Source organism: Gouania willdenowi, chromosome 4 (genome assembly GCF_900634775.1).
Source record: "Gouania willdenowi chromosome 4, fGouWil2.1, whole genome shotgun sequence".
Lineage (NCBI taxonomy): Eukaryota > Metazoa > Chordata > Actinopteri > Blenniiformes > Gobiesocidae > Gouania > Gouania willdenowi.
The window spans coordinates 37,455,516-37,468,747 of record NC_041047.1 but is presented as its reverse complement, the minus strand read 5'-3'; the positions used below and the strand labels follow the sequence as shown (position 1 = coordinate 37,468,747).

General features: G+C 37.3%; 1 protein-coding gene across 1 annotated transcript in view; it reads right to left on the bottom strand.

Annotated features, from left to right (window-relative positions):
- Window positions 1–13,232, bottom strand: part of LOC114462220 (espin-like protein) — a 60,397-nt gene extending 47,165 nt beyond the window's left edge. The window contains 4 exon segments of the mRNA XM_074783800.1: window positions 741–904; window positions 12,748–12,772; window positions 12,774–12,988; window positions 13,209–13,232. Of these exon segments, the coding sequence (XP_074639901.1) occupies window positions 741–904; window positions 12,748–12,772; window positions 12,774–12,988; window positions 13,209–13,232 (428 nt within the window).

Sequence of the window (13,232 nt, the reverse complement as noted above, 5' to 3'; positions counted from 1 at the left end):
TTTCCAACATTTAACACAACATTTAACCACATATAAAGAGGTAAAAAAAACAACAACAACAACAAAGCATTAAATCTAAATATTTAAATCTAAATCTAAATTGTATATGTTATATCTAAATGTTAATTCTATATCTAAATATTTAATCTAAATGTTAATGTTAAATCTAAATCTAAATGTTGAACCTAAATGTTTGGCCTTTAGGTTCAGGCTAATTGACCCCACCCCTTGTAACCTCAACCAATACACAAGCAGAGACACACACAGCCGCTCCCACCCACCTCTTCACCGATGCCTGCCTGGGTGATATGTATGGCTGGTTCTCTCCCGGTGGCGGAGATGGAGCGCACGGTCATGGCAGGTGTACGAGCTGCACTTCCCAGTATACTCCCAACACAATAGTGCAACACAGTTATTAAAATGTATTTTAATGCTGTATTAGAGTACCTGAATAGATAAGGAAGTGCGTTTGAAAGCATAAGGTCTCGGGATTGAACCCACCATGTGCCACTTTTCTAATTTCACCTTTTTGCATGAGCCGTCACTCTCTAATCATTAAATCTGTGATCGATCTGATGACGATGTTCACTTACGCTAAACACAGTTAGCTGACTCGGCTCAGCCGGGGAGATTGAAGCTGAGAAGAGTTTGATGTAATAATAAAAGCCAACATGGTCTTAGATGAACCAGGTTTAACCCATAAGCCTGGCTCTACTGAGAACACTTTGATCAAATCCTGCAGCAGCAGCTTTAAACACACCAGGTTCCTATTGGCTGAGGCAAAATGTGCTGGAAAGGCTCCGCCCTTTTTCTCCACAGTGGGACGTCCTCCAACAGAGAAAAGCCACTCCTTCACCTCCACGCGACCGAAGCGAGCGCCGAGGTACAGGGCAGCGTCTCTGTCCTAGAAAGAAAAAACTGTAAATCACTATCACACAATAGGTGTTACAGTATACGGAAGAAGATTAGGGCCAATTTTTTTGGGCAAATCAAAAATAAAGTCAAAATGTGGAGAAGAAAGTTGAAATTTCAAAAATAGACTCAAAATACAATATTGTGATAAAAGTCAAATGTTTGTTAATAAAGTCAAAACTACAGGAGCTGACGAGGGCCAATTCACCATGATAACAAACACTAGATTGTGACCGTCTATAAAACGCTCAGTATAGATGTATGTGTTAAACTAGTGGTCACCAACATGGTGCCCGTGGGCCCTAGGTAGCCCATAAGGACCATGTGAGGGGCCCTCAGGAGCTGATTTATTTTCCAGGATTCAAACTCACAAAGATAAATACAGCTGACACGTGTAAATAGTACTTAGTAAAGTTAAATATTACGTTTTTGTAGTGAATTAACCATCTTTAAATGTTTATTTTCACTAAAACATTGGGAGAAATGCTGCAGAGATTTGGTGCATGGTCTGTGGTTGTTATATTTATTATGATATATCATCAATTTTATATTGTGCTTTTTTGGACACTCAAAGTGGCTTTACAGAATTAAGGGATTATTCTTTCACGCTACACTTAATGGTGGTAAGCTATTCTCGTAGCCACAGCTGTCCTGGGGCAGACTGATGTAAGCGAGGCTGCCATAGTGCACCATCGGCCCCTCCCACCACCACCAACACTCACTCACACACTACATTCATATGAGGCAATGTGTGTGAAGTGCCTTGCCCAAAGACACAATGACAGATATAATAATGTAATATTACTGTCTGTTCCTAATGTATTTTTACAATCTGGATGTAAGACCACTCTAGGACCACTCTGCACAGTGTTTTTGGGCAAATGTTGATGCGTTCTGCTGCTTTGTGACGATGCTCCGCACCGTGGAACAGAAATTGGAAAGTTGCTTATGTTAAGATAAACAGCAACTTTTTAGCATCAAACCACAATTTAAAAAGTATGTGTATTTTTTTTAATGTTACGTTTGACCAGCTTTTACAGCAATATTTGTGAAAATTGTGATTTTTTTTCACGTAAAAATATGTCAATGATTAATCTAAATATTAAATGTAAATCTTAAATCCATCCATTTTCTGACCCGTCGCCCCTTCGTTCAGGGTCACGGAGGTCTCCACACAGAAAGAACCCAAATGTCCACCCCAGGGCTTAAATTACATTTAAATCTAAATGTTAAATGTAATTCTTGACATTAAATATTTAGATTCAGATGAACATTTATATTTAAATGTGACATATACATTCAGATTTGACATTTAAATTTAGAATCAACATTTAGATTTACTAATCAACATTTAGATTTACTAATCAACATTTAGATTTACTAATCAACATTTAGATTTAAATTTAACATTTAGATTTTGATTCAACAATTAGATTACAATATTTTAGGCCTGAAAAACAGGAACAAGCAGATCTGACAATGGATGGATGGATTTAATATTTAACATTTAAATTTAGATTTAAAATTGACATTTATTTTTGAACATTTAGATTTAATTTTAATATTTAGATTTATTATTTAACGTTTAGATTTAAATTTAACATTGTGGAGGCTGACAGGATGAGACAGACCAGATGAGTCGAGTTGTTTTTTTCTTTATTGCCTACAACAGCAGGACAGTTCACCTGTCAAACAAATTTATCTTGCGTCACAGCACCGCCTCTTTTAACACCTCCCCGCTAACCACACACCACCACACCCACTCCATTCTAGTTGAGAGAACCTTCCCCAGGTGCACACCGCAACATTTAGATTTAGATTCAATATTTAGATTTAATGTTTAACATTTAGATTTAATATTTAACATTTAGATTTAGATTTATTATATACATTTAATATTTAACATTGAGATTTAAATTTGATTTTGAACATTATATTTAATATTGACATATCTTAAAGAGAAAAGTAAATATCACAAATGTCACCAATATTGCTGTAAATCTGGTCAAAAGCAACAAAGCGATCAGCAGACTCCTCTGAGGTAGACTGGCTGTTGACAGTCAAAGCATGTCAGGAGATCAAGGTAAATTTCTCCACCACTACACCTCCACCTGGTGTAAACGCTACTGGTTTCCCACCAGTACGACTTATTTCACCTTTAGACACTTAGACGTTAAACAAGGAAGTCAGAAAATCTTCTTTTTTAATTGTTTCCGTGAAGCAGCGTGAGAATAATTAGCTTTGGGAAAAAGGTTCTGTGTGGATAATTACACGCACATCAAAGAGAAGAAGCAGATCCAATTAATTATAATCATAATAACATTTTGGGGGATTTGTTATAGGGGCCTCACAAAATTAGGCAGAGGGCCACATGTGGCCCCCGAGCCGCCAGTTGCCCTAGAGGTGCGCAATGAGAGAGAAACTAGAAAATTCAAAAATAAAAACATTTAAAAAAAATGTCAAAAAGGTCAGTGTTGGTCCAACTTTAGGAGGGAGATTAACGTAAATTATAAAAACTATAGAAATAAATTTATTCAGGAGAGACTAAATACGGTTTCTTTTCATTAATTTACTATATGAGATGTTTAAAATGTGTGTTATCACTCATTTATTACATCAATAAATGTTGTAAAGTCCAGGAATTTTCAACAATTGCTTAACATTCTGGATTTTGTGCTTTTTTTATTTTTTCCCTTCATGAAAACATGTTTTTTTCTAGTCCGGCCCACTAGAGGTCAAACTGGTTGATGTGGCCCTTCAACTAAATAGTTTGACACCATAGATTTAGGGTTTGCATGTTCTCCCTGAGAGTGAAGGTTTTTTTCTGTCCAAACAACACGGATGTTTGGTTCTTTAAAGCAGGGGTTCTCAACCTTGGGGTCAGGTTCTCATCTGGGGTCGCAAGACACTGGGAGAGGGTCACCAGATGCATTCAAGAAACAAAGAAGATTTTTTAAGTCAGTTTTTGCTTATTTTTACCCTTATTCTGCAACTACACCAAACTTGCCATATTTTTGCTGCTTTTAATGCATTTTTACTATATTACTCACATTTCTGACACTTTTCCATCACATTTCAATGACTTTTCTGCACGTTTCCACTTTCTAGACATGTTCATCACTTATAAACCCTTTCCACCACTTTTCCACCTAATGTCACATATGTTGACCCATTATTGTCACTTTCAAACTCTTTTCACCTCATTTCGTACTTGTTTTTTTTTCCAATTTAACCACATTTATATGTTAAGGTTTTTTTATTCAGACATCTTTTTTTCAGGAAGTTTGATCTCCTGACATGTTTCGACTGTCAACTGCCAGTCTTCTTCAAAATAAATGAAACCTCAACATACAGTATATTTAAAATACAGATCACTTTATTAGTGTTATTGTATGAAATTAATTTATTTCCTCGCTTAAAATTAATATATTTTCTAAAAAACAAAAAAAGCACAAATAACTCCATCAGTGTTTTTACTGTTGGTGAACCTTGTTTCATTCATCTTATGAGTTACATAAAGTTATGGTTAATAAATAACTATGATTTCCTATAAATAAACCAGATCAAGCTGATGATTTAATCATTCAGTATATTTAGTGTAATAATCACAATAGTTACATTAGTCTGATGGGACCAGATTTGTCTGTGAACACGTGAAATATAATTAAAAAATATTGTGTTTCACAAGTTTAGATGAATAGTGACATTAATATTATGCTAACATTTATTTCACACGTGACATATTTAACTTTTATCCTTCCATACAAGAGTTAAATCTGACCATAAACAAATCGATGGCTCTATGTCTATTATTCCTTATATGGAGTGGTTAGCGTTAGCTCTTAGCCCAGTCTGTGTGTTGGTGGGTTAGCTTAGCATAGTTAGCTTTAGTTGAGTTTCCAGTTCATAATCGTTGCTACAGGTTCATCTCTGTCCCCGTGTTTGTAGAACTTTATGTGGATCTGATGGAGGAACATGGATTGGTTCACTTTGTTGGATGGTTTTCTGGTTTTAACCAAGTAGTGGTCCATGATGTATCGCTGCTCTGCAGCTTCAGGTAGCCGTGACGATCACCGCTGTCTGTGGGTGTGAGAGCTGGGGGCGGGAGGCGTGGTGGTGCACACTGTGGCCGCTTCGTTGCGGAGCTACCGTAAACAGCGTTCAGCACCAGAGAATAATAAGTTGACAACAAACAGAGGCAGTTTTGGTTTGTGGAACAAAGATTTGATGGACATTCTTGGCTAAATTGAGGGACAAATGGCCCGTGGCCCTCGTTAATTTCCGACATGGGAATAATTCATTTATATCGTGGGATGACAAATTCTTACCGGTGACAATATTTTTGACGATAAATCATAAACGATAAAATATCGCACATTCCTACTGCCATGCTGCTTTTATATACCTCTGAGGATACTAGGACAAGAGGGAGGAGTTAAAACAAGGGCTTGGTGGTGATGACGTGAGTCGTGTATGTTTACAGATTTATACACACAGGTTCCATCCACTTTTATGTGACGGTTTGGCAGTTGGTTAATGGTTCTGTTTTCATGGGTGCCAGCCAGGTTTCCCTCTTGACATATAGGATCTTTGTATAAATATATAGTATATATTTTATTTTGTCTGTACAGTTGGTGAGTGTCCTTTAAAATGTCAAACCTCACCAGGACATATGCTTCTAGGCATACACCCTGTTTACATATGACACATAGACTGAAAAAAACCCAAAACACTCAGGAAATGTAATTCTTTGTAATTCTTTGCGATCACTGAACAATCCTAATACAATAGTGACATTAAAGGTGTAAATCTCTGCCCTTTTTTTTCTAACTCTGCCATGATAAGTTTGAGAAAAGTGAATTTGGAGACAACCGTGTGCAGCCACAGGGCTGGTCATAATCTAGCATTAGTTTGTATTGGGCTGCAGTAAAGCAGTACGTCTTACCACCGGGTCAGAGGCAATAAAATTGCAAGTGTTGTTTTCTGGCCAGAGACAGCAGGGGGAGATGAAAGACCCCCCAATCACCTCATAAACACTTGTATTACCCTCACAGGGACTATGAGAAGGATTTATTAAGGTGAAAAACTTACTTAGTTCTGCTTTAAAGGGGACATATGATGGTTTTAATTCCTTCCTTTTTACATATAAATCATACAGTTGTGGTCTATATAAACCAGAACTGCAATGCTTGGGTCTGAATTCCTCATTATTATAGCTCCACCCCTTTTCTGATGTGCTTCTGAGAGCAACTTGTTTTGGTGTGGTCTCTTTAAATGCAAATGAGACACTCCATACCCCGCCCCCTCTTCAGGTGACACTCGGTTCAACTCCACCCTGCTCGGCCATTTTTGTAGTTTGATAGAAGAGATACGGCTATGTAGCGGTGCATAAACTTTTTATTCAGAGGTTATTTACAAAATGTCAACAACGTTAGACTTGTCCATCCAGCCTTACATGTTCCAGCCAGAGTCTGACCCAGCGGAGCGAGATGAAAATGAAGATGATGAACCTGCAGAACCCTAACAAGTGAGCTAACACAAGCACCGAGCTAACGCTAGCGTCAAGCTAACGTCACGAAATGCATTTTAATACAGTCTTTTCAAAGACAAAAACGGCAAAATGAAATGACTAATGAAAACTTTAGACTTAAATTAAATCACGTAGGCCATATCATCAAGGATCTAAAACGAGCACACAGCGCTAACATATGAAGACGATGCAACTGCTAATGCTAATGCTAACAAAACAATGACATCTTATCATTACACTTTTTAGCGTTATTTACAGCTTACCGAAGTGCTCTGTTCGTCGTCTCCAAAGATAGAAGGAATTGAACCCTCAATCAGACAAAGTCTTTCTGTAAATCCTTCTTTATACTGGTGGAGGTTGATGAAGCAGTCATCCTTGAAGTGCTTCACACACACAAAAATGACCTTACCCACAGATGTGGTACATTTCTATAAAAATAAAACTCAACCAGACACTTTGAAAAGGTTCTGATGCTGGGAGACGGTGTAATGAAGCGTGTGGGTTACTACATCCAACAATCCAACATTTTGACTTATCCTCTCGTAACTTCTGCATCCTTGAGCTTGGACTACAAAATAAAAGCGAGAAATAAAAATGGCGGATTGCTCGAAGTGTTGGACCTGGAGTTGATGTCCTAATTTGGCAGTTCCACTGCAAATACTGTGATGTAATAGTTCAAAAAACGTAATAGAGAATAGAAAAATCGAAACAGAATGAAAAATATGACCAAAACAGAATATAAAGATATCAATGGAGCACCTGAAGAGACTAATTTGATTTTTTCTGTACTTCTAAGCACTCTAAATATACAACAAAATGCATTTAAGGGCTAAAAAAAGTGGATTTAGCATGATATGTCCCCTTTAAGTACAATTTCAATCAAGTAATAGTACTTCTACTTGAGTCGATATATCACTACTCTTTACACCTCTGGGAATAGGTTTGCTGCATGTCTGTTAAAGCTGCTATCCAAAGTTTCTGAGAAACGTCTTGATGTCCCGCCCTAAACAGCTCCACTTCCTCCCACTGCCTCTGCAATCTACAAGAAGCCACGCCTCTACATTTCTGCACGCGCATCGTGGAACATAACAAGGTATATAAAAAGCATCAGGTCACATTGATATACTGTAGGTCTATGGGTCAGGTAAAAGCCAAAATCATGTTTACCTGTTTACTGTTGTAACGTGGGCCTTGTTTACGTGCACAGTTCCACATTCACTTTGATTGACAGTCTAAAAAACAGGAAGTTGAAGCCTATTGGCTGGGCAGTGTTGGTGATCGTTTCTATTTGTATAGGGGTCTATAGGACGAAGGAGGGACTTATATACATTAATGTATATGAATATAAAACAGTTTATAGATATTGCTAAATTCTATCTATTAAGTAAGTAAGTAGTTTATTTATAAAGCGCTTTTTGCAGATAAAATCACAAAGTGCTGTACAGAGTTGTGGTAAAAGTACAAGTGCAACACAATAGAATAATAAAACAATAGTGCATAAACATCATAAGAACAGCAACATTAAAGGATAAATAAAAATTAAAATCCAGTAACTAAAAGCTTTACTGTAAAGTGTAGTCTTCAGCAGTTTTTTTAAAGTGACCACATAGTTGAGCTCCTGAGAGACTGGTGCAGGTTATTCCAGAGTCTGGGAGCTACAGCCTGGAACGCCAGGTCTCCTCTGGTTTTAAATGTAGTTTTTGGGGTCTTTAGGAGACCCTGACCTGAAGACCGAAGGCATCGCCCTGATGAGTAGAGGAACAACAAGTCCCAGATATATTTAGGGGCCTAGTTGGGCTTTTACATTAGATATTATAATAAATGTAAAGATGATAATGACAGCATACGCACATAATAAAACACATACAATCATCACAACGCTATATAAATAAGTTAGTGAAATTGTAATTGAACTTTAGTAATTGAGAACATAATTGTAATTAAATTTCAGGGTAAAAATAATAAATATAATGTATTTGTTACTGGAAAAAATGCTGGTTACTGTAATCATAATTGAATTGTAACTGAACATGGATAATTGAAAACGTAATTGTAACTGACCCCAACCCTGGATATCTATAACTCAATAATCAATATCTGCAACTGAATCATGACTATCCGTAAAACTAATTTGAGATATCTACAAGTTCATTCTGACCAGGCGTAATTCCAGTTCAAGATATAATGTCTATAAAGTCATTTTGTCTCATTTAAACACGATTAAAGATATCTACAAATGCCATTAAAGATATGTTTAACGGAGGAGAGATGAATATATTCTGATTTGGAATCGTGATGAGCCAGAATTAAATTATCATCTCTAGATTGACTTATGGATAGTCATAATTTAGTTGCAGATATTCTCATCTCACATTGCACATATATCATAACGAATAAATTAAAGATATCTGTAATGACAAACATCTACACATCAATGGGGAAAGTGACATCATTGGTCCTATAGGACGAATTACGTTACAGTATGTACAGTATATCTAAAATTACAATAGTGGATAGGAAGAATGTCATTGTAGATATCAGAAATGTTTAATTTGACGAGGAAGAATTAAATTGTGGACATCTGTATTATATATTCAGACTAGCTATTAAATGTTAAAAGGGTTTGCCAGAGATGGATGGAACTTAAAAGTCTACTGCAGAGGAGACTTTAAATCAATGACTAGTCAAGAACTGTACGTTTGACTTTAAAATGTAGGTCAACATATAAGATATAGTTTAAAGGATTTATTTTGTTTAGCTTAAATGTTCATAAACTAATAAGCTGAGTACTTGTCAGATGGTTCTATTGTTCATGTAACAAACCTATGATAAGGATGAGAGCTGGTACAGAGTTGTAAACCTGTACCTGAGCTACAGGGGGCGGATCACATGTAGCATTACCTCTAATAATGCTTTCATTCTCTCTGTTTGAGCAGATCATTTCATCTAGAGCTGGGCAATATATTAAGATTTAACATATATCGAGTTTTCTTTTTTGGCGATATAGAAAATAACAATATCACCTATATCAAGATACATCTTTTTTTTTTTTTTTTTTAAATCACAGTACAAATCACATTGTACAAGTATTTATTATTATTCAAAGAGTACAGTCAAACAGTGCCCTTTACAAGTTTTCCATATTTCTTATTAGTATTAAAATACTTGTTTCAGGAGTCGCTGCTTTCGACTACTTCTCAGAACAGCATTAAAAACTGTAGATGATCACTAGCTGTGTTTCCATTACAGATTTTTCGCAAAATAAAAGCGATATTTGTGAAGTATAATTGCGCTTTTTAACATGTTTCAATTGAAGCTTGCTTTGGGCAGGAGCCTCGTTACCTGGGATGGGAATAAAAAAACCAGTTCAAATTCCTAGGAATCGTTTGTTTGCTTGTATTTCAATTCTGCTTATTGGTTCCTCTTACGTCGCAAATATGTAACAATAAACTCCTGCAGGTCCTGTTTATTGTGTTTATGCTAGCACCAAGTGAAGCTCCTCCCACCATATAGACGTTTGCTGTCCACTGCGGAGAATCCACCTCCTCCACCCACAGCTGTGCTGTCCTCCTGCTGTGTTTGTAGCATCGCTACGCTAGTCACTTCCGGGTTCTGTACACTCTGCAAAAGTTGCTTCTTGCTAGAGATGTAACGATTAATCGTAAGGCAGTTAAAAATCGATTCATAGGTATCAGGGTTGATATCGATTTTCTGAAAATTGAATCGCAGACTTTTTTAACAGCAGTAGGCGGCGGGCGGAGTCCTGCTAATACTTTTCTTTCTGGCCGCCTTCTACTCTTAAATATGTTAATAAATGATTCATTTACCCCTTTAGCACGAAAGAATATCTGTAATATTACTTGAATATCTGTAAAAGTCACGTTTTTTCTATTAGCTCTGTCTGCTAGCATAGCTTCTCTTCTTCACTGCAAGATATCTGCATGCCAACCCGACCACTGTGTTACCAGCGCCCTCTTCTGGTCCAAACAAATATGACGTAAATCAGTGTAATCACGGTTTTTTTTTTTTTAAAGTCCAATTGTTAAGGCACAAAATACATTTTCAGTTGCACTTTTAAAAGAAAAAGAACTATTATGCAGTTTTGCATTGTTTATTATAGAACCAGAATTTAAATTAATCGGCTTCATTTTCATTTGTATTATTCCTTTATTTATTTCATTCAAGATTTATTTTTAGTTAAATTGCATTGTTTTGAATAGTTTATCAGGGAATTTTTTTGACAATGAAAAATAAAAGGAAAATAGTACAGTATTTTCTAGTTTTTTTCCCAAAAAAAAAATTTGTTTACAGTCCCATTTTGTAAAATAAATCATGAGAGAATCGTATCGTGAACCCAGTATCGTGAATCGAATCGTATCGTCAGTTGAGTGAATCGTTACATCCCTACTTCTTGCACTGACTTTTCTTTCAAAAACAACAAACTTCCACAAGAACACACACCTCGTCACCAGTTTATGTCTTCATAACAAGTAATTAGATACGGGAGACGGACTGGTACTGGTCGTTGTCTTTAGTTTGCTCTTTCACACGTTCACACACACACACACACCACACACACACGGCTGATGACGTCACATTGTAACAACAGGGACAGCATCTCTGAAGGTCCATTTATAGAAATGTAAACAAAAGGCTAAACTAAAGCTTTACCATTAAATACATAACAAGAAGTGCAAAGCTGTAATTTGGCTAAAATGTTTTTTTTTGTTTTTGTTTTTTTAACAGAAGAATGATTTGTTTTATGTCTGAATTAGTTTGGATCAAGTTGTTTCAAGTTCAAAATGAGCACTGTAAATATTCTCAAAATGTTTGTAGCCAAAATGTGTCATAGGTTGTAATAATAATAATTCATCAATTTTATATAGTGCTTTTGTATATATTATTATCCAGTGAAAACAATCTATACCTGGTGAATAAAATAGAGCTGAATATTCCTGCAGGAAATTAAAAAGACAAAGATATTATAATAAAGAGTTAAAGCAAGACAAATCCATTTGTATTATTTAATTCCTTCACCCAGTGTGAATCGATAAGAGAACCGTTAAGAATCGAATCGATAAGCAAGTATTGATAATGGAATCCATCCTTCCGTTGCGGGGGTCTGCCGGTGGACAGGGCGCCAGTCCACCACAGACAAACAACCACTCACTCTCATTCACTCCTATGGGCAATGTTTTAGAGACCCCAATCAAACCTTACAGTCATGTTTTGGATTGTGGGAGGAAGCCGGGGTACCCGGAGAAACCCACGCAGCACGGGGAGAACATGCAAACTCCACACAGAAAGGACCCAGGTGTCCACCCCAGGGCTTGAACCCAGAACCTTCTTGCTGTGAGGCGGAAGTGCTTAACCACTAAGCGTGCGCCCGCGATAATGGAATCAGAATTATAAATTCTTATCAATTCCCATCCCTACTCCTAACGTAACGCCACTAAAATCTCATCTCATGAAACTTTGCTGCAGAAGCTAGACGCTCCAAACGCCATTACACACTCTGTATTCCTTTGTTGTTTCACGTCCAGTGTTTGGAATAGCGGCGTTTAAAATACGGCGTTTGGTCACAACACACGCATCTAAAAAATCTGAATTATTTGACATATAGAAACTTTTTTTTTTTAACAGTAACGCAATTAGTTTACTTTCCTTGGTAATGAGTTACTTTTATTATAGAGTAATTTAGTTACTAACTCAGTTACTTTTTGGAACAAGTAGTAACTATAACAGAATGTTTCCAACACTGTTCACGTCTAATGTGGCACAAATAATTTTAAAGGCTAAGAAATGTCTCGTCTTGTCACATTTTCTCGGAGAGAATGTACGTTACGTTCTGTGATGTGTATTTGCGTAAAGTTTCCATAATGCTTTTGTGGACACATCAATTATCAAAACGCCCGAAATACCTCCTCATGGAGCATTAAAACTTTTATGCAATATTTGAGTGTTTTTTTCAAAATGTGGGTTTTTCCATAACCAGTTTTTATTGCGTTATTTAGATTTTGCACATTTCCAAGGGTAATGGAAACGCAGCTACTGGGTGCATCCTAACACAGACCTTCACCTAAACAGCCACACTACAGAACTCACCTCACACATGCTGTCCTTTTCAGGAGAAAAAGTCAAAAGTGGAACATATTGATCAGCTGTTTGTTAATACATGTGCCCGTGTGGCCCTGAATTGTCCTTCTGGTCAGACTTTATTGAACTTAAAAATATCAAAAGTTATAATGTGTATCACCAGTTTGAGATTTGAGTTTTGGTCCTTATCACCCAAGCACTAATCTCACCTCCATGTTGCAGCCTCCTTTCTCGCCACAGCAGCTCCCTGGTGTTTCCTGTAGCCAGTGTGGCTCTGTTAAAGGCCTGGGAATCCCCTGGTGGACCCAGCTCAGCCACCAGAAACTCCAGACAGTCCAGTCGTCCACATCTGGCAGCGTGGTGGATCAGGCTGGCTCCCTGCACGTCGCTCATAGCTGCAGATATCTGCCCAGTCGATGCTAGCTTCCTCAGCTCAGTCAGGTCTCCTTTCTAACCCTAACCCAGCATCACTGAGTCCCTGACTTGCTGTCACTGGGGATCAGCTCCTTTCATATGGTGGTACTGGTTGGGGACCCTCATGTTCATCATGCACAACCTCAGAGAAGATAGGAGAGAATAAGCTACACTGGAGCAGCAGCAGCTGGCCTCCATGTCTGGCTCAGGTCCTGCTAACAGAAAGGTAATGAAAGATGGGTGGCAGAGACTGTACACTGGCACAGGAACAGGCAGCCAT